The sequence below is a fragment of the Papio anubis genome, chromosome 9, assembly GCF_008728515.1.
Source record: "Papio anubis isolate 15944 chromosome 9, Panubis1.0, whole genome shotgun sequence".
In the NCBI taxonomy this organism is placed as follows: domain Eukaryota; kingdom Metazoa; phylum Chordata; class Mammalia; order Primates; family Cercopithecidae; genus Papio; species Papio anubis.
Genome location: NC_044984.1, coordinates 114,099,783 through 114,120,992, shown reverse-complemented (window position 1 = coordinate 114,120,992; position 21,210 = coordinate 114,099,783). Strand labels below are relative to the sequence as shown.

At 43.2% G+C, this 21,210-nt stretch overlaps 1 protein-coding gene across 10 annotated transcripts in view; it reads left to right on the top strand.

Moving 5' to 3' along the window:
- The window catches only part of CIT (citron rho-interacting serine/threonine kinase), a 195,613-nt gene that overhangs the window by 86,985 nt on the left and 87,418 nt on the right, over nt 1–21,210 (top strand). For all 10 annotated transcript variants that reach the window (XM_009181812.4, XM_009181811.4, XM_009181810.4 and 7 more), the window contains 7 exons: nt 8,612–8,717; nt 9,625–9,768; nt 11,039–11,158; nt 16,811–16,981; nt 17,236–17,286; nt 17,799–17,852; nt 20,756–20,896. In XM_009181812.4, the coding sequence (XP_009180076.1) occupies nt 8,612–8,717; nt 9,625–9,768; nt 11,039–11,158; nt 16,811–16,981; nt 17,236–17,286; nt 17,799–17,852; nt 20,756–20,896 (787 nt within the window). The remainder of the gene's footprint in view (nt 1–8,611; nt 8,718–9,624; nt 9,769–11,038; nt 11,159–16,810; nt 16,982–17,235; nt 17,287–17,798; nt 17,853–20,755; nt 20,897–21,210) is intronic.

The following is a 21,210-nucleotide window of genomic DNA, read 5'->3' as shown; positions in this document are numbered from 1 at the left end:
ACAAAAATCCCTGTCTTCGTGGAGTTTACATGATGGGACAGATTCACATTCATTTATTTGTTCATTCATTCATTCATTCATTCATTCATTCATTCATTCATTCATTCGGCTGTTTGAGAGCCTACTATGTGCCAAGCACTTTCTAGGCACTGGAGAAGTAACAGTGAATGCGAAGAAGCAAGCATCCCTGCCCACACAGAGTGCATTCTTTCAGAATGTCAATAAGGAGTCGGTTAGCAGAAATAAGTGGGAAGAGTACTCCGGAGAGGGGAAAAAAGGACAAAGGTCCTGAGGCTGCCACTAACCTATGGGTGCTCAGTGCACAGAGGGCATGTTTGGGTAGGGGGAACTTAAGGATACACAAGGAACGTGGTCTGAGTTGAGGTCATCAGGGCCTTTAGGTTTGGACTTTGCTCTAAATTGCACTGAGTAGGAAACTTTTGCAGGATTTTGAATAGGGACATGGAATATCTGGGTCTTATTTCACAAAGGGTGCCTCTGACCATTGTGTGGAGGGTGGATAGTGAGGGACAAGAGTTGGATCCAGGGAGGTAAGTGTGGTTATTGCAGTCATCCAGGCGAGAGGCAATGAAATTAACCTGCAAAGTGGGGCACTGGCTTAGAGGTGGGAACTGAATTAAAAATCATGGGAGTAGCTATTGTTTTATTAATAGCATGATTTTTGATAAATGATTCTAGAGCTACATATTAATCATTTCAAAGCAAATGCTCTAATTTAACTAGAGACCACTGCTGGTTGTGTGTGTGAGTGCATATGTGTGTATGTATATGAGTACGTGTGGTGTGTGTCAGTATGTGTGTGTGTGTGGTATATATATAAATATATATTTTGTGTGTGTGTGTGTTTGTGTCGGGGGGTGCCCCAAAGCTAGACAGACTCTGACTGTCTTTAGGAGAATAGTGTTTTTGATATTTCCAAGTGTTCCTGATGGGCACCATTGTGTATTTTATTTTATTTTTATTTTATTTTTGAGGTGGAGTCTCCCTCTGTCGCCCAGGCTGGAGTGCAGTGGCATGATCTTGGCTCACTGCAACCTCTGCCTCCCAGGTTCAAGCAATTCTCCTGCCTCAGGCTCCCGAGTAGCTAGGACTACAGGTGCGTGCCACCACACCCGGCCACCATTGTGTATTTTTAAGTGTGCTTATAAAATTAGTTCAGAGGCCAGATGCGGTGGCCCATGCCTGTAATCCCAGCACTTTGGGAGGCTGAGGCGGGTGGATCATGAGGTCAGGAGACCAAGACCATGCTTGCCAACATGTGTTGAAACCCCGTCTCTACTAAAAATACAAAAAAATTAGCTGGGTATGGTGGTGGTCACCTGTAGTCCCAACTACTCCAGAGGCTGAGGCAGGAGAATGGCTTGAACCTGGGAGGCAGAGGTTTCAGTGAGTTGAGATCGCACCACTGCAGTCCAGCCTGGCGACAGAGCAAGACTCCATCTCAAAATAAATAAATAAACAAACAAATAAATAAATAAAAAGTTCACAAATTTCGGAATGCTCAATCTTAAAAGCCAGTATATTTTCGGAAACAGAATGCTGATGAGTTTTCTACTTTTTGCAGTGTATTACATCTTGCAGTTGCATGTATTTTTAGTGCTGTTGGCCAGCACTAAAGGTGGGGCCCTCAGCTGAGCTAATTTGGAGTCCCCTCATTTTAGCTTCAAGTTCCCATCCTTGGTTATCCCAAGAACATCTGGGATTTGTGATCTGATGTGTTATCTGTGGTTTGGTGGCATATTTTGCAGGCATAGGGTCCTATTCCTAAGGGAATAAATGGATGGCTTGATGCTTAAGCATGAACTTAATCATCACAGTAGTGATTAGAGAGTATTCAACACATACCCTTGCTTGTAGGATGGAGTACACATTGTATTCTGTTTTGATATGCAATATTCTATTCATAGCCCTATGAAGTGATTTTTTTTTTTAACAAAGTTATATGGATTATTTACAGGCACATCATTGGGAAAACTGCATTTTATCATGTTCACTTAAATGTTGAGGTTACATGTAAAGCAATTTTTAGGTCACATCTAATACGTTTTAAGAAAACATGTCTTCCTGTTATAGCGGTAATGACCAAGTCCACTCTTTCTTCTGTGTCATATACCATTATCCCTATTAATACTCTTTGGGCTTCTATAATTATAAAGCAGATGTGTATATCAGGAAGAGATGTTGATTTCAGAGTAAATTTTTCTAGAAAATAGAAGCTGGAGAAAAAGGAAAACCCAAACTTGGCTTCGTGCTTGAAGAGACAGCACTGCTGTGTGTGGGCGGGTGGCTGCGTGCACCCGCTGCTCAGAAGTGCCTTTTCTCTCCATGGGGATAACTGGCTGTGTATCCAAGATGTGGCCAGGAGTAGGCAAGCAACGTGTGGGCAGGCTGCATGTTCTTTTATTAGCATCTTCATTGTACTGCATCTTGTCGAGCCCAGAGCATGAACTGCCCTGGGTTTCTAATGTCTACCCTGCTTCCCACCTAATTACTCCCCTGAACCCTAAAGTGAGGGAAGGAGAGTTGCTCTTGTGGGGTGAGCTTTTCCTGGGGTGGCTGTGAACCAACCTGGCATGTGGATGTTCTTGGGTACCCAGAGCTGTCCTGGGCTCAGGCTTGGAGTCAGCTTTTTAGCACCGAGTGCAGCCAGTCATGGATGGAGGTCACTGTGTCTCACATGTTCCATTCTCCCTTTCCTCCATGACCTTGCCCCTCTGAGTCTCTGTAGCACTTTTCTTGAGTGTGTCCAAGGCCATTTTGCCAAGAAGTAGCAGAACTGGGATTTGAAGCCATGACTGTTCGGTTACAGAGCCTTAGCTTTAAACTGGGGTTCTACTGCCTGGCACCCCTGCACAAATCATGGTAACGTGGTAGGAGGCAAGCCCCTCCTTAGTGCCATTAATAACACCCATCTTATAGGATTGTGTGGAGGACTCAGTGAAGTAATCCGTGAAGCACTAAACACGTGCCTGACACAGAGTACATGCTCAATAAATGAGCACTTGTACTGATGACAAAGGTCGTGGCATTAATTCTCTCTCCTAGATTGTTCCTTCCTTGAGGACAGGAATTGTGGCTTCCTTAATAGCCTGTACAGCAGAGTTTCTCAACTTGGCACTATTGACATTTTGGGCTGGATAATTCTTGTTGTGGGAGCTGTCCTGTGGATTGTAGAATGTTGAGCAGCATCTCTGGCCTCTACCTACTACATATTAATAGCACCCCTAGTCATGAAAATAAAATGTCTAGACGTTGCCAAATTGCCCCGGTTGAGAACCACTGGTCTGCAGGTATCTCTCATGGGGATCACAGGGCTTTTATATTCTCTTCTCTGTCTCTGCCTCTCTCTGTGTGTGTGTCTCTCTCACACACACACGCTCAGAGAAGGTGGTTAAAACAAATTTGTTGCAGTTTGAGAATTTTGAGAACAAAGGAAAAATTTTGGAAGACATTTTAATAAACAGATAGACTCTGTCCCATTCCAGGGTCAACAGAACTTCATAATTAAATAGTTTCTTTACTGCAACCCTGCACCCCATTGCCCATCGTTTTAGAGTTCCAACCAGTTAGAGGATTTTTCTTGCAAACTTTCCTTAAAGCAGTGATAGTATCAGCTCTTTAAATAATACTACGCGTGATGAAGTGGTACTTTTTGGGATAATTTTAGACCAGCAGACTTGCTGCTTGAAGGGGACAGGGCTATATTTGGTAATAATATATATGTGATAATATGTATGTGATATTATTATAATGTAATATGCAATAATATTTGGTGTATCTGGTGGCTCTCAGGCCAGTCTTTGATCGAACCTCTCAAGCTATGATTTATATTATGGTCAATATTAGCATAATGCAATTATCGGCAATCACTTGCAGTTGCTTTGAAAGTCAGAAGGATGGCTAATAAAAATCTTAGAAAACAGGCCGGGCATGGTGGCTCAGCCTGTAATCCCAGCGCTTTGGGAGGCCGAGGCAGGTGGATCATGAGGTCAGGAGAACAAGACCATCCTGGCCAACATGGTGAAACCCTGTCTGTACTAGAATACAAAAAAAAAAAAAAAAAAAAAAGAGTTACCCGGCGTGGTGGCGCGCGCCTGTAGTCCCTGCTACTTGGGAGCTGAGGCAGAGGAACTGCTTGAATCTGGGAAGTGGAGGTTGCAGTGAGCCAAGATCGTGCCACTGTACTCCAGCCTGGTAACGGAGTGAGACTCCGTCTCAAAAAAAAAAAAAAAAAAAAAAAAAGAAAGAAGAAAAAAAGAAAAGAAAATATTTGAAAAAGAAGAAAATTGTAATATTTCAGAATATTTGTTGGGGAGGATATATGTGCTCAAGAAATACATACTGAGAACTTTGCTAGAGATTGAATTGCCCCATGTCTATATGAAAAATGAATAGAATATAAACATTTTAAATTGAGCCATGTCTCTCTGTAGTATATTTCTTTTATAGAAATTCATGGAAATGGTATCTTTTAACTGAATTATTAACATTGGGGGCAATAGGCTTTAATCATTATCTAATACCTGTACGTTGTTTTGAAATTCATAGCCCACCACCATTAGTTTCAAAATTGGGTTCTTACTCAAAGAGTGACGAAAAAGCACCAGTACCAAATGGTCTGGCTAAAATGCCACATGGAACTAAATGCTGGGGATGGTCATACAATGAGTTTTAAGTGGCTAGACCCTAAATCAGAAGCACTTTCTTCTAATTAGCACCATGGTTCTTAATCCTGTCTATGCATTACAATCACTCAGTAGCTTAATACAAATGTTGCTCCCCGGGGCCACACTCCAAATTTGTCTGACTCTCTGATTTAGTTGGTCTGAATGGGGCCTACACATCTGGTATTTTTTAAAAGGTCTCCAAGCGATTCTAATGTGTACCTCCATTGAGGACCAGGGAAGGTGCAGGAAGCCTGATAACCTTTACTCTCCAGCCTCATCCTCCAATCGCATGATTGTTTATGGGATTGTTGCTGTACACCCAGCTTAGTCATAGCATTCTTACTCTAGCTTTTTTTTAGATGCGATGTTTATTTATTCTTTAAAAAAAAAGATTTCTTTAGCACCTTTATTCTGAAGAGCTCTTAATTGCTGTACTTAGAACTTCTAAACAGTGAGCATTTGTCAAACATAGAATAGCAGAATAAAGGGGTTGGACCTGGGGTGAGGAGGGCTGTCTCATGGTCTCCTTCGAGTGCTGGCGGGTGGGGGCTGCACGTCTCCTTACTTCTGGGCCCATTGATAACTGACCTAAAAGTGCCTTTCTTTTTTTTCGGTGGGGGGTGAAAAAGTAATCTGTTTTGTACCCACAGCAGTGCACTTTAAACAGGAAGCCCCACTGGGGCCAGCCTTCTATGTGTCATTAAGTTTTTCAAGCTACATCCTACTTATCATCATGCACCCATGTCATCGTTCTTTTAAAAGGGTGCTAGTTGTGTGCTTAAGGACAAGGAGCTGTGACCTGTGTTGTCATCCCTGACACATGTCCTGTGTGTGACTTCGTGACATGTGGATGACTTTTGATCTCTGAAGGATCAGGAACCCAGTCTGTGGATCTTCACTCCCTCCCTGGGTGGTTTGGGTCTTATTCTCTAGCCCACCCACCCAGGTGCGATTAGGAATAAAGGAAAGAGAAAAGGAATTTTCCTCAAGGCCATGCCAAGCATTTCATCTTATATGAAAAAGAAAAGAGAGTGAGTGTGTGTGTGTGTGTGTGTGTGTGTGTGTGTGTGTGTATGTGTTGGCTACATTTAGGTAGAAAACAGGCTGGTGAGAAGCGTAGAACTTGGTTAAAATTTCTAGCCAAAAGTAAGATTTTTAAAAAGATTTATTTCTGGATCCAATCCCTGTTGCCCATTTCTATGAATAATCACCATTTGTTTTAATGTGAATAATAGCACAGAGCAAATTCAGCCCCCTGAGTTTTACCATTTTAAGCGATTGCTTTAGGCCCGTGAGGCATGTACTATTTATGAAGTTGCATGGGTAGTAATGGAAAAAACAACAATGACAGTAGTAACAGGTGACATTTATTGAAACTTGCAATGTGCCAGGCACTGTGCTGAGGGCATTACTTGCATTATTTCATTTAATCCTTACAAGAACTCTTTGAATTAGGTTGGTAATTATGCCCATTTTACAATTGAGGAAACTGAGGTTTGGAGAGGTCAAATAACTAGTCAGTGGAGGGGTCAGATTTTTCTTTTTAAAAAATTTATTTGTTTTTTTTTTTAAGAGACAGGGTCTTGCTCTGTTACCCAGGCTGGAGTGCAGTGGTACAATCATGGCTCACTGTAGCCTTGAACTCCTGGGCTCAGGCAATCCTCCCAGCCTAGCCTCCCATGTAGCTGGGACTAGAGGCATGAGCCACTATGCCCGACTCATTTTTAAATGTTTTTTATAGAGATGACTGGGTGTGGTACCTGTAATCCCAGCACTTTGGGAGGCTGAGGTGGGCAGATTGCTTGAGCCCAGGAATTCAAGACCATCCTGGGCAACATGGAGAAACCCTGTGTCTACAAAAAATACAAAAATCAGCTGGGATGTGGTGGTGCGTGCCTATGGTTCCACTTACTTGGGAGGCTGAGGTAGGAGAATCACTTGAGCCCGGGAAGTTGAGGCTGCAGTGACCTGTGACCACCGCACTCTAGCCTGGGCATCGGAGTGAGACTGTCTTTCAAAAAATTATTTATGTATTTTTTAAAATAGAGACAGGGTATTGCTGTGTTGCCCAGGCCCTTCTTGAACTTTTGGCCTCAAGTGATCCTCCTGACTCAACCTCCCGAAGTGTTGAGATTGTAGGCATGTGCCACTGTGCCCAGCCTGAGATTTTGATCAGAGGAGCATGACTCTAGGGGTTGACTCATTTGGCTGTCCTACAGTGTGAGTGTGGAAAGCTGTCACTGGAGTACAGCAAGTCAGCACTATCAAGCCAGCCCTTGTCATTGTCAGGAGCTGCGGGAAGAGAGGTATTTTGCATTGCTGCAGGGAACTGACCTCTTTTAGTCAGGGAAGTAGTTTGGGGCAGCAGAAAGCAGAACTTGCACCTGCTGGTAAGATCTGAGTGGTCACTGACAACCACCTCCGCAACCCCGTTACCAGGGCAACAAAGATGGGCCCGGTAGTAGTGGTGGGCTCTGCCACATCTCTCTGTGCATAAGAACCTTTGGCCACTGTTGCTCTGGCTTTGTCTTTCACCAATCCTAGTGTTCATATCCAGTGTACCAACCACTGAGGGCAGCTGTCCTGGAATCTCTCTCTCATCTCTGCCCATAATTAACTGTTTCTGGGCACAGTGCATGAGTTACATAGGTGAGTGTGGGTAACTTTCTCCTTTCTGTGGGGGGAGCATCCTTCTGGTCCACTCTCAGGAGGGCATCCTATGTTATTTTTGTGATATTTTCCTAAGAGTTGTATAGCAAGTGCATCAAGCCAACTTGTCTACCCCAGCTCCCTCTTGAGACCAGCAGAAACCATTTATCAACTGGCAGTTTACGTAACCTCTCTGGGCCTCAATTTCCTCATATAAAATGAGGATAATAAATCATATCTGCCTCATAGAGTTGCTGTGGGGAGTAAAGAGTTCAAATATATCTGTCAGTGAAGGAAAACAAAAACAAAAACAAAAACAAAGAGTTCAAATATATCTAGCATTTAGACAGAACCAGGTATGCAGCCAGTGCCCAATAGGTGTGTGAGTTTCTGTGGCCACTGTAACAAATGACCACAAACTTAGTGGCTTAAAACAACACACATTTATTATTTTACAGTTCTGGAGGTCAGAAGTCTAAGATGAGGTCAGGCGTGGTGGCTGAAGCCTGTAATCTCAGCACTTTGGGAGGCCGAGGTGGCAGGATCACTTGAGGTCAGAAGTTCCAGAGCAGCCTAGCCAACATGATGAAACCCCGTCTCTACTGAAAATACAAAAATTAACCAGGCATGGTTGTGAGCGCCTGTAATCTCAGCTCCTCAGGAGACTGAGGTAGGAGAATCGCTTGAACCCAGGAGGTGGAGGTTGCAGTGAGCTGAGATCGTACCACTGCACTCCAGCCTGGGCAACAGAACACGACCCTGTTTCCAAAAAAGTAAAGTCCGTGATGAGTTTTACTGGGCTGAGATCAGTGTAGACAAGGCTGCACTCTCTGGAGGCTCTAGGGCAGAATCTGTTTCCTTGCCTTTTCTACCTTCTAGAGGTTGCCTGCATTCCTTGGCTTGTGGCCCCTTCCTCTGTGTTCAAAGCCATTGGTGTAACATCTTCAGATCTCTGTGACTCCGATCCTTGCTTCCATCTTATAAGGATCCTTGTGATTTCATTGTACCCATCCAAATATCCCAGAAGAATCTTTCCATCCTAAGATCCATAACTTAAATCCCATCTGCAAAGTCCCTTTGCCATGTGTGGTAATATATTCACAGCTTCCAGAGATTAGGACATGGGCATCTTTGGAAAGGGGAAGGGGGCATTATTTGATCTAACATCAAAAGCATGAGATGTTTTTGTAAAATGAAACAAATGTTGCAGCTTCCTAATGCAGCTTCTTAGGCCCACCTGCTGGCCCCCTTGACGTTGGTTTTTCTCTACCTAGGTCTGTTGTGTCGGGTCTGGACTCCCCTGCCAAGACTAGCTCCATGGAAAAGAAACTTCTCATCAAAAGCAAAGAGCTACAAGACTCTCAGGACAAGTGTCACAAGGTATTTATTTCCGCAGCCGGCCTCCTTCTTTGCTCCAGGATCCTCCCGTCAGTATATGCCAAGGGATCCGCCCGGGGCCGCTGCTGGCTCTGAGCCGCCTGATCCGTAGAGAGTGAGGCGCTCCTGCCCTCGCTGAAGTCGTGCCTCCAGCAGCTCAGAGGGAGATGAATTCGGGCCTTGCCGTTGCTGTAGATCCTTTAAATCTAAACCAGAGGAGGCCCTGGATTTAAACGGCCCGTTTCTCAGCATGACCCAGCCAGATGTCTGCTTCTTCCGGCAGGTGGCCTGGGTCCTCACCTGTGGCTGAGATACATCCCATCTGCTTTGAGTGATGCGAAGTCTCTCTTCCTAGTCTTTTAAAACTCCTGCTAATGTCACTGCGGCCACTGTGTTGATTACGCTCAACGTCTCTTAACATTCACTGTTCCTGCCCAGAGGCAACGCTCTGGAAACTAATAAGTCACTGCTTGCCTGGGACTCCTAAGAGTGCAGACGAATAAATATCTCCTTGCCCTATCCTGGATTTGTCCTCTAGATCTTTGCAAGGAGATGGGGGGGGATCAAGATGGATTTGGGATAAAATTAAAGTGACGTCTGCAAAACAAAACAAAAACAAAAGCAAACAGGTGAAAAATGATGATTGTGGCTTCCTTGCTAACTGGGTTAGAGAAGTGATCAAGTGTGAACCGGGACTTGAATGAGAGGAGTGACTTAGCATTTGGTGACTGTCCTTAACGAAGAACTGTGCGCTCCTGGGCGAAGAAACAATGGTATTTCCATCCCAACTTAACTTTTGGCGAATTAGCCTTAGCCCAGACCACCAGGTGGTTTCGGAGGCTACTTGAGATGTGATTGCTCCTAACGAACCTCCATGGGCCTTTTTAACCTGTCGATGTGTTTATTTCAGATGGAGCAGGAAATGACCCGGTTACATCGGAGAGTGTCAGAGGTGGAGGCTGTGCTTAGTCAGAAGGAGGTGGAGCTGAAGGCCTCTGAGACTCAGAGATCCCTCCTGGAGCAGGACCTTGCTACCTACATCACAGAATGCAGTGTGAGCCTTCCCTGAAGCCCCCTTCCCTTGGAGGTGGCACTTCTTGTTGTGTGTGTCTCATCCTGTTTCATGATGGCTCCATGAGGCACATCACAGCCAATGGCAGAGAGTAGAGAGAGAGAGAGCACAAAAGCAAGATCTGTGTTTTGCAGAGTAGTGACAGCCAGGCGTGAGGTCCCCAGGAAATGAGATTGGACTCATTTCCAGCAGAAAGTGCAGGTAGACGGCTGGTACCACGGAGTCTGGAGATGGGGGTAATCCATCTTTGCCGCGGGTTGCAAAAGATCTTAACATCTCCCATCCCAACCTCTCTGGTCTGCGTTGTGTCTGACATGAGCAGCTTTGAGAACCAGACTCCCAACTATGTACAAGAAAACTTACTTTCAATCTTCCTGACATCAGATTTTCCATTGGCCAGAACCAGTGTAGCGACAAGAAAATAGCCTTGAAAACCCAAACCCTCTGTCATTATTTACCATGTGACTTTCGTTTTTTCTTTCCTTCACAAGAGTAGACTGTCTTCTTCTCCATTGTCTTGTTAAATTTTTCATTCAGGTGTTTTTTTAATGTGCCCAATTAAACAGTCTTAAGAAGTTGAATCACACATTTCTAAAGTTTTTTTCACAAGGGAGAGGAAATCTATAGAACGTGGCTGATTAAGAATAACTGCTATGTTTCCATTCCAGACTTGGCTGCCTTTCAGTGGTGGGTGAAGTTATTCAGCTATGTATTTCAGATATAGATTTCAGTGCCATTGAAGCATTAAGGGATTCTTATGGATGAAAGGTGTCCAGGAAAAATAAGCCAAGAGGTAGAAATAGACCACTTGGAGTCTTAAATGACAACTGGGCAGAGGATATGAAGTCATTGCTACTTTGAAAGAGGCATATGTACTTCAGGGCCCACAAATAACTGTAGAAAACACTTTGTAGCCATCCACATGGTGATTGTAATAGCTACTGGGTCTTAATAGGTTTTAATTCTGAACATGCAAGTAAGTATCTCCTAGGACAGTAGATGGTGGCAGGAGACAGGCTGATGCAGTTTCCGGCTGGATCCCTAAGGTCACCAGGTTGGGATGATGTTTCTTGAACCAAGGGGTTTTACAGGATGGAAACCGGAATCGGCAACGAACTGGAAGTTGTCAACTGTGGTCCGTCACTCGAAATCGTCCTGGTGTCTGCGAAGCAGCTTGCAGCTCTCTTAATGAGTCTTTTCAAACAAAGCAGGATCCACAGGGCATCCCTATTAAAATTTTTGCTTTCTGCAGAGCTTAAAGCGAAGTTTGGAGCAAGCACGGATGGAGGTGTCCCAGGAGGATGACAAAGCACTGCAGCTTCTCCATGATATCAGAGAGCAGAGCCGGAAGCTCCAAGAAATCAAAGAGCAGGTAGGCCTGCTTGCCTGGGAGCACAGCGGCATCTCGGCTCGCTCGGACCTCTAATTTCAGGAGAGGCATGTTTGAGACAGAAACAGGAAGAAAGGGAGAGAGGAGCAGAGTGGAAGAGAGGCAGGTATATAGGTCATTCAGAAACTTTAAGTTTCTCATAATTTATATACATCATAGAGTGCTTGTTCCAGCTCCTTTTGAAGCTGATACCCCATAATGTCCGCTTTTAAAAATAAAGATGTAGGTTTAGAGCAAGAGTGGGCAAACTTCAGCCTGTGGGGCAAAGCCGGTCCAACACCTATTTTCTGTGACCCACAAACTAAGAATGGGGTTTACATTTTTAAACAGTTGGGAAAAAAATCAAAAGAAAAACAGTATTTCATGACATTTGAAATTTATATGAAATTCAAATTTCAGTCTCCATAAATAAAGTGTTTTTTTTTTTTTTTTTTGGAACACAGCCATGCTTGGTAATTTACATATTGGCCCTGGCTGCTTTCAGGCTACACAGTCAGAGGTGAGTGGTTGTTACGGAGACCACGTGGCCTGCAACACTGAAACTACTTACTGTCTCTTTTTACAGCAAAAGTTTGCCAATCCCTGCTTTAGATGGTTAAAAAAATTAAATGTTTTCATAGCTTTTCAGATGCACTTTAAGTTTTTGAGCGAAGCCAGGCTAATTCATAGTTTTACTTGTAGAAAGAAATATTCTACAAGAGAAGTTCGAACCATTCTGGTTGAGTCAGGATTGACACTGCGTATCTGAGTGCAGAAAGCTGTCCCCTGTGTTTTCAGAAAGGAAAAGCGAGACCTTTAAAAACCCCACTCTTTTTTTTTTCTTTCTAAATGGGTTTTCTTTCTAAATGGCTCATTTTCGTATTGCCTCATTGTTTCCTTTTTAGCATGGATTTTTGTGTCTTTTGAAAAACCGTAAATAGAGATTTTAATGAAGAGATGGCAATGAGCAATTGGAGAGCTGAACTATCAGCTGCCAGGCAACTCTCATTCACTTCAGAAAATCTAATGGAAACATTGATGGAAATGAACATTTCTGTCTCTGGGTAGCACAAACTTAGCCATCTGGCTGGAGCTAACGCAAGAAACTCCTGCAAATAACTCTATCCATTAATTACTCTTTATAAAAAGAATTACTGTCTTTAGAGTTTTGTTGGCATAATATATTTATCATCTGAATATTTTAAAGTTGTGATTGGTTAATATCCTGTTGCTTGATAAAAACATTATAAATAAATGTGCATAGGAAGGAAACCCTGTAAAGGATTATCAGATCTCTGAATAATGCAGTCTTAAGAGGTTTTGAAGGCTGCACATGGGCTTTGAGAAATCTGCTTTGACAGTTGACTCATGCTCCTTTTATCAACATAGTTTTCATCCTAAAAGGTTCAAGAGGTAGGAATCATTTTCTCCCATTAGTTCAACATACCTGGAAATTTACTTTTGGTGACATCCTGGGGAAATGAAAGCTGTGTTTGGCCACCAGAGGGAGCAGCTGGTGTCCATAGATTCCTTAGAAACGGAATTATCAGGACATTTTGAAAAGGTATGTTGGTGGCCGAGTTCAAAGAAATGCCTTTTATGATTCCTACCACAGCTGGTATGCATGTGGAGTCTTAGATTTAATGACTGCTAAAAGTTCCATTGTGGGGAAGAAAACTTCATGGTTTCAGATTTGATTTTTCATGGGAACAAGGATTTATTTTATGACTTTTGGTAAGTTTTGTGAGAGCAGGATGTTTGCAGACCAGGAGAAAGCTTTTAATGCTTGCAATAAACTTTCAGTATTTGGTTTGTGGCATATTGATTTTTTCCAGACTTGGGATTTAATCCCTGATCTTTCTCTTAAAAATCTAATTTTCTATATGGCTCTTTATTTTTATTTTTTTTGAGATGGAGTCTCGCTCTGTCGCTCAGGCTGGAGTGCAGTGGTGCGATTTCAGCTCACTGCAGCCCCCATCTCCCGGGTTCAAGTGATTCTCCTGCCTCAGCCTCCTGAGTAGCTGGGACTACAGGTGCTCACCACCACGCCCGGCTAATTTTTGTATTTTTAGTAGAGATGGGGTTTTACCATGTTGGTCACGCTTGAACTCCTGATCTCGTGATCTGCCCGCCTTGGTCTCCCAAAGTGCTGGGATTACAGGCGTGAGCCACCGGACCTGGCCGGCTCTTTATTTTTTTCAAAAATATTTTACTTCCACCTAGCTACCCCCTCTAGAGTATTTAGATTTGGTTTAAAGAAAAACACCGCAAAGTCTCATGTGAAATTTTGATTCCTAGATCATTACTAGCAATTTCAGCTTCTTCCTTGCTCCTCTACTCAGGAAAGGAAATAAAAGTGTGGGTAACACAGAAGTCACTTGTGTTCCAGGGTTTCTGCGTGAATAGGATCATACCTGATCCTTCCTCCCCACAAAATTCTGAAGCTCCATTCAGAACACTTGTGTTAGGTGGGCCTTGAAACCTGTCTGCGTTTCCCCATCCTGAGATACCACAGCTATCTCTCAGCTGGTCGTGCAAACAGACCCGATGATCACCTTTCAGGTTTTTCCTGAAGCAGGGATTTGGTTAGCTGCTAAATTTACAGGATTTCCTTGAAGTATCCAGTACAATATCAAAGGATCCACAAATGAGTTAGAATTCTCTTCTGATGCTTGTAGCAGGCTGGGTGCCCCGAGAGCTTGGAGAGCTGACAGAGTGGTTGCCTGGTTCCTGCCTTCCTCCCTCTTACGTGCTGACAGCTCAGGGAAGAGAGATGTTGGGAGGAAAGGAACAGACACTCTGTCCTCGCTCTTGACAAAACACAAAATTTACATTCCCTTCTCGCCGACATAAATTCAAGAAAGAAAAGGGAGCTTGAGGACAAAAGAAACTCAAGATTTGGTGTCGACGCCTGTAGCTAGGACTGGCTTTCCCATTAGCTCTAGCAGGCATGGTAGCTAGGGACCACTGTACTTTTAGGGTCTCATAACATGGTTTAATTTTTTCATCAGAAGAAAAAAGTTGGGCTTAGGTCAAAGACACTGTTTTCATAGATGATATTAATATTTTTGTATTTATAAGAGCACAATTGTAAAATGTAATTTTTATTTTTATGGAGGAAGTCAAGGAAGGCTCAGTGCTCACAGCTATGAAAGCCATAATATGGCTCTGGTTGAGGGGGTCCAGAAAAACCGATGTTCCATTTCACCTACAGCTCATGTTCTGCCCTGTGAATTTATTTATTTGAGATGGAGTCTTGCTCTGTCACCCAGGCTGGAGGGCAGTGGCGTAATCTCAGCTCACTGCAACCTCTGCCTCCCAGGTTCAAGCAATTCTCCTGTCTCAGCCTTCCAAGTAACTGGGATTACAGGCGCCCACCATCATGACCAGCTAATTTTTGTATATTTTGTAGAGATGGGGTTTCACCATGTTGGCCAGGCTGGTCTCGAACTCTTAACCTCAAGTGATCTGCCCACCTTGGGCTCCCAAAGTGCTGGGATTACAGGCATGAACCACTGTGCCCGGCCTGCCCTGTGAGTTTAGATAATTGGGAGCAGGTTATAAAGACGTTTGGTTATATAATCCAGCATCGCCTGCTTAGTATGCATGACCCAGGAAACCTGTGTGCCCCAAGATTCTGAGGACTGACCTTCAGTAACAAATGCTTTTGGGTGGGAGAGAGTGAAATGAGACCCGTGTTCCATTTTGGGCTGTTTTTTCCTTTCTCCTTTACAGATAATATAGGGAGAGGTGTACTTGCATGGAAACCATCCAGTTTTCATAAGAGCAGCAGTTCCCCTTTAATATGCTCTGGGGGGGGGGTCACCTGCTACAATAGGATAAAAGGTTTCCTTTATACCCTGTTATTTAAAAATTACAATTTATCAGTTAAAAGAATATCCTTGCTCAATCGATTATTTCTTGGGAGAAATACTCAAATATTCCTCACCAATTATTTCTTGGGAGAATGGATCTCAGAGATGTTACTGAATATTGTGATTTTCAAAGACTTCTTGATGCAATTCCTTGTTCATTTCATTTTGTATCTCTCTCGTCCTCACCCCACAAGTCACCTTGGATTACATAAGTGCTCATTCATAATCCTTATACTTAGCCTTGATTTTTGCTAACACAGAATGTTTTTATACTTTGTCCAAAAGTTTTCAAAATCACTGGCCGTTTCTTCTGGTAAACCCAGTTCTGAGAAACTTGAATGTAAATGTTTTGATTTTAGAAATGCATTTTGGAAAAGGTTGGGCCGTTTGGATCACTTAAAGGGTTTGCCCAAGGGAACAGGAGAGTTCTTTCCTTGGAATTTTTCTCACAAGTTATTTTGACCGAAGCCAGTGTTTTGTGACTCTTCCAAATTTCAGGGTGACTTGCATTGCAGGAGCGATGTTACGGTCATCATTCAGTTTTGGGCCCAGAAAAATTAATGGTGAGAAACTGACATGATGAGTTTCACCTTCCAGAATTCTTTCCACTGAGATTTTCAATTACCCTCTTGTGCTGTCTGAAAGGTTAATTTGAAAACTAGTACCATATCTAATTTGTGTTAGGAGCACATGACTTCTAAAGGACAAATCTATATAAATGATTACCCTTGGCGGAAAACTACACGTAAGCGGTTTATCCTTGTTGTTTAAAGAACATCCCTTTCGGCTCTCCTGTTAGGCCTTAAGGGTCTGTGCATATTGTATGGTGTGATTTGCATGTGTGTTCCCAGTGGTTTTATTAATGACATATGCTCTACATTGAAACAGTCTTTTGTTTTGTTTTTGTTTTTGTTTTTTGTTTTTTCTTTTGAGACAGAGTCTTGCTCTGTCACCCAGGCTGGAGTGCAGTGGTGTGATCTCAGCTCACTGCAACCTCTGCCTCCTGGGTCCAAGCGATTCATCTGCCTCAGCCTCCTGAGTAGCTGGGATTACAGGCACCCACCACCATGCCCGGCTAATTTTTGTATTTTTAGTAGAGACGGATATCACCATGTTGGCCATGCTGGTCTCGAATTCCTGACCCCGTGATCTGCCCGCCTCAGCCTCCCTAAGTGCTGAGATTACAGGCATGAGCCACCACACCCAGCCAAAACAGTTTTAAGGTTTAATTTTTTTTCTTCCTCGTCTTCACCCCACACTTCTCGCCTTTGCCTACTTGGTGCCTCATTCTGGGTCCATCTTTCTACTCCCCTCGTCTCTAGGTCTGTAGGTCTTTTCTTTTTCTTTTTCTTTTATTTTTTTAATTTTTGAGATGGAATCTTGCCCTGTTACCCAGGCTAGAGTGCAGTGGCGCGATCTCGGCTCACTGCAACCTCTGCCTCCCAGGTTCAAGCGATTCTCCTGCCTCAGCCTGCTGAGTAGCTGGGACTTTAGGCCCGCACCACCACACCCAGCTAATTTTTATATTTTGAGTAGAGACAGGATTTCACCATGTTGACCAGGCTGGTTTTGAACTCCTGACCTCAGGTGATCCACCCACCTTGGCCTCCCAAAGTTTTGGGATTACAGGTGTGAGCCACCTTGCCCGGCCAGGTCTTTTTTTGCCAATCTCTCTTCACTGTGCATCTTCCCTGTGTGGTTAATACTCTTCCATCCTCACTGCCTGTCTATTCTTTTCAGAGTTCTAAAGTTCACTTTTATTCCATTGCCTGCTCTTTAGGAGTACCAGGCTCAAGTGGAAGAAATGAGGTTGATGATGAATCAGTTGGAAGAGGACCTTGTCTCAGCAAGAAGACGGAGTGATCTCTACGAATCTGAGCTGAGAGAGTCTCGGCTCGCTGCTGAAGAATTCAAGCGGAAAGCGACAGAATGTCAGCATAAACTGTTGAAGGTAGTCAGCCACCCTCCAGGAGGGTGCTTTTTGGGTAAAATCATACATGATCTTAGCAAGAAAAAGGAGAACCTAGTTTAATGAGAAACAACCTAGTTTGAGAAATAGTAGGATACCTTGGAAAACCCTTGGTCTTTATTTACAGAAGATAACATTCTTATTTAGTATTATTATCTTGGTCACAGAGACCAAGTAGTCTACATGACTTTTAGGTTGTTGAGATTTCCCAATATGTTGTGTCTTTTTAATTACAGGCTAAGGATCAAGGGAAGCCTGAAGTGGGAGAATATGCGAAACTGGAGAAGGTATACTTTCCATGATTGGTTTTGCTATTAATATTTTGGGTAGATAACATTTTTCATGTTGTTATCAGTGGCCCATCATTGATGAAGAGTATTCTTAATGAATAGAGACCTCTCTTCGAGGATTATTTTGATAGTCCACCTTTGGGTGACAACATTTAACTATGGCTCTAAAAGAGGTAAAAGGCAGCTCATTTTTGTCATGCCTGCCCACAGCAACAAACCCAGACACTTAGTAAAACATACATGAAAATTGTTATTGTCTTAAAGCACTGAGTGACTTTCTCTTTTTGCCATTTGTATGTTGCTGGTCCTACGTACATCGTCAACATGGAGCTTTGCACTGGGACAAAGTCTTCCCTGAGAGGCCACTGTTCTTCCTCTTCCTTAGTAGGTTCTGGAAACCCAAAGAAAAAGACCCCATAGAAACCTCAAGAGAATAGGACTGCAATAAATGTAGCAAGATGTTAATGCTGATTTGCCTTTTGCTTTATTTCCTGGAATTTTAATTATAGATCAATGCTGAGCAGCAGCTCAAAATTCAGGAGCTCCAAGAGAAACTGGAGAAGGTAAGCCCGAGGTGATTTTTCAGGAACTTATCCCCCCACCCCACCTCCTTTCCAAACGTCTTTCTTTGCCTTGTCCCAGAGCACGAAAGATGAAAGAAACAGAATTAGTCACCCAGCACTGAGGAAAATGAAGGGGGAGTGAGCGATTACCTGAAAATATCAGAGTTCTGAATATAGTTTTTCCTTTTGAGACATGTCAGCAGTGTTTATTTTTAAAAACCAAGCTGTGTGAGACTCTCAAGTAAAAGTTCTAATTATACTACGACAGAACCCAAGAGGCCTGCATCTCTCGCCTCAGGGGGCCTGGCACCTCATTTATGCACATTTGTAAGAGAAGCAGTTCCCCACCCAGACTGCTTTCCGCCAGCAGGAGGCCTGCCCTGCAGAAGACTGGAGGAGCCTTGGGGTTGTCACGTGATTGGGAAGGGGCGTGAGTTTGGTTTATAGCATCCTGCAAAGTTTGTGCTAATGGCCCTCCTTTTATTTAATTGTTTAATTATTTAAGTAAAAAAAATTTTTTTTGAGACGGAGTCTTGCTCTGTTGCCCAGGCTGGAGTGCAGTGGTACGATCTTGGCTCACTGCAACCTCTGCCTCCCGGGTTCAAGGGATCCTCCTGCCTCAGCCCCCAGAATAGCTGGGATTACAGGCATGCACCACCACACCCTGCTAATTTTTGTATTTTTAGTAGACACAGGGTTTCACCATGTTGGTCAGGCTGGTCTCGAACTCCTGACCTCAGGTGATCTGCGTGCCTTGGCCTCCCAAAGTGCTGGGATTATAGGCACCAGCCACTGCACCTGGCCAACTTATTTAACTTTTTTGAGACAGGGTCTCACTCTTTCACCCAGGTTGGAGTGCAGGGCATGATCATGGCTCACTGCAGCCTTGACTTCATAGGCTCAGGTGATCCTCCCACCTATGCCTCCAGAGTAGCTGGGACCACAGGTGTGCACCACTATGCCCAGCTGATTTTCTGTATTTTCTGTAGAGATAGGATTTTGCCATGGTGCCTAGGCTGGTCTCAAACACCTGGACTCAAGTGATCCACCTGCCATTGCTTCCCAAGATGCTGGGATTACAGGCATGAACCACTGTACCTGACCATTTTATCTTGTTTTTAAAATTTTTATTAATTTTTCCCCTAGTTTCATTAAGGTATAGTTGGCAAATAATAATTGCATAAACTTATGGTATGCAATGTGATGTATACACACACACACACACACACATTGTGAAGTGATTAAGTCAAGCCAGCTGACAGATCCATCACCTCACATTCTTCTTATGTTTTTTGTGGTGAGAACATTTAAGAGCAATTTTCAAGCCCTTCCTTTAGTTGAACACTGGAAATGCTTAATGGAAGGGCCAGAATGAATGTGGCTGTGGAACATACCTTTGGCATTGAGAATGTTTGTGAATGTGTTTGCTGGCTTGGTTTAATAGAGTTCCTCCTCCTCCTCTTTTTTTAAAATTGTGATAAAAAACCCACATAACGTTAAATTACCATCTTAACCATTTTTAAGTGTACAGTTCAGTTGTGCTACGTTTATTACCATTATGGGCAGTGGATCTCTGGATCGTTTTTGTCTTGTTACACTGAAACTCTATAACCACCAAATATGAATTCCTCTCATCCCCCCCACCTTTCTATTTTCTGTTTCTATGATTTTGACTACTTTATGTACCTCTCATAACTGGAATCATACAGTGTTTGTCCTTTTGTGATTGGCTTATTTCATTTAGCATAATGTCCTAAAGTTGCATTCATGTGGTAGCATGTATCAGAATTTCCTTTCTTCTTAAGGTGGAATCATATTCTAGTTTATAGATATACTGCTTTTTGCTTATCCACTGTTTGCCCCCTGCTTCCTTATTCTTGAGCTCTCTAATAAAAGCCCTCATGGCCCTCTTTAGCCAGAAGCTTGTGAGAGGATGCACGTCTCCATCTAGAACTGTGCTCTCCAATCAAAGTGTGAGGGAGCCACAAATATTACTCACAGATGTAATTTAAAATTTTCCAGTAGCCATATTTAAAAACAGCAAAAACAGGCCAGCCCTGGTGGCTCACGCCTATAATCCCAGCACTTTGGGAGGCTGAGGCGGGCAGATCACCTGAGGTCAGGAGTTCGAGACCAGCCTGACCAACATGGTGAAACCCTGTCTCTACTAAAAATACAAAATTAGCTGGACGTGGTGGCGCATGCCTGTAATCCTAGCTACTTGGGAGCTGAGGCAGGAGAATCACTTGAACCTCAGGAGGCGGAGGTTGCGGCGAGCCGAGATTGCGCCATTGTACTCCAGCCTGGGCAACAAGAGCAAAACTCTGTCTCAAAAAAAAAAACCAAAACAAACAAACAATAAAAACAGCAAAAACAGGCGAAGTCATTTGAATGATATATTTGTTTTTAACCCAGTGTATCTCAATATTTCCCATAGAAAAATTAACAAATGAGATAATTAAAATAAGGAGAAAATTAATGCTTCAAGGCAAATACATTGATATCTGGGTAGATCAGTCCATTTAGATCTTTCTATTTCCATTCACTATCTTGCATCGAATCGAAGATGCTAATGATTTTCAGATACACCATTATCTTACATACCCCAAGAAAGAAAAATGCATCAATTTTAATTGTAGGATGCATTTCAAATTCAGTGATGTTAAAAAATGTGCACCTTAGAATAATGAAATACAGAATTAAATGATTGTGTATTTGTTTTGACAAATGGTAAACTCAGTATTACCTGCTTTTTTTATTTAGGACACTGTGACTATCTTTTTTTTTTTTTTTTTTTTTAGATGATACTTTAAGTTCTGGGATACATGTGCAGAATGTACTGTCACCATCTTTTTACATGAATAAATTTGGCCACTTACCTCCTTTTCCTCCTCTCTTCCTAGGCTGTAAAAGCCAGCACCGAGGCCACCGAGCTGCTGCAAAATATCCGCCAGGCAAAGGAGCGAGCCGAGAGGGAGCTGGAGAAGCTGCAGAACCGAGAGGATTCTTCTGAAGGCATTAGAAAGAAGCTGGTGGAAGCCGAGGTGAGCAGGGAACCTCCAGCCCAGGCCCCAGCGGCCTCGGCCTTTGGCTGTGCCCAAGGAAAGAAACTGCCAGACTATCCCTTGCTTATGTTTGACCAAGCTGCTTTCCCTTCTGAAGATCCCTTTGAAACCTGAGAGGCTGGGAATCATTTCCCCCCAGGGGAAAGTAAGATTTGTCAGAGCAGCTTCAAGTAGAAAGATGTCTTCATAGAAGCTTTTTCTTTCTGTTTATTTTCCTCTGACCTACTCACTAATCTGGGACAATTTTTATTTTTATAGGTTAACCGAAGCTCCATCACTGGGTTTTTCTTTCT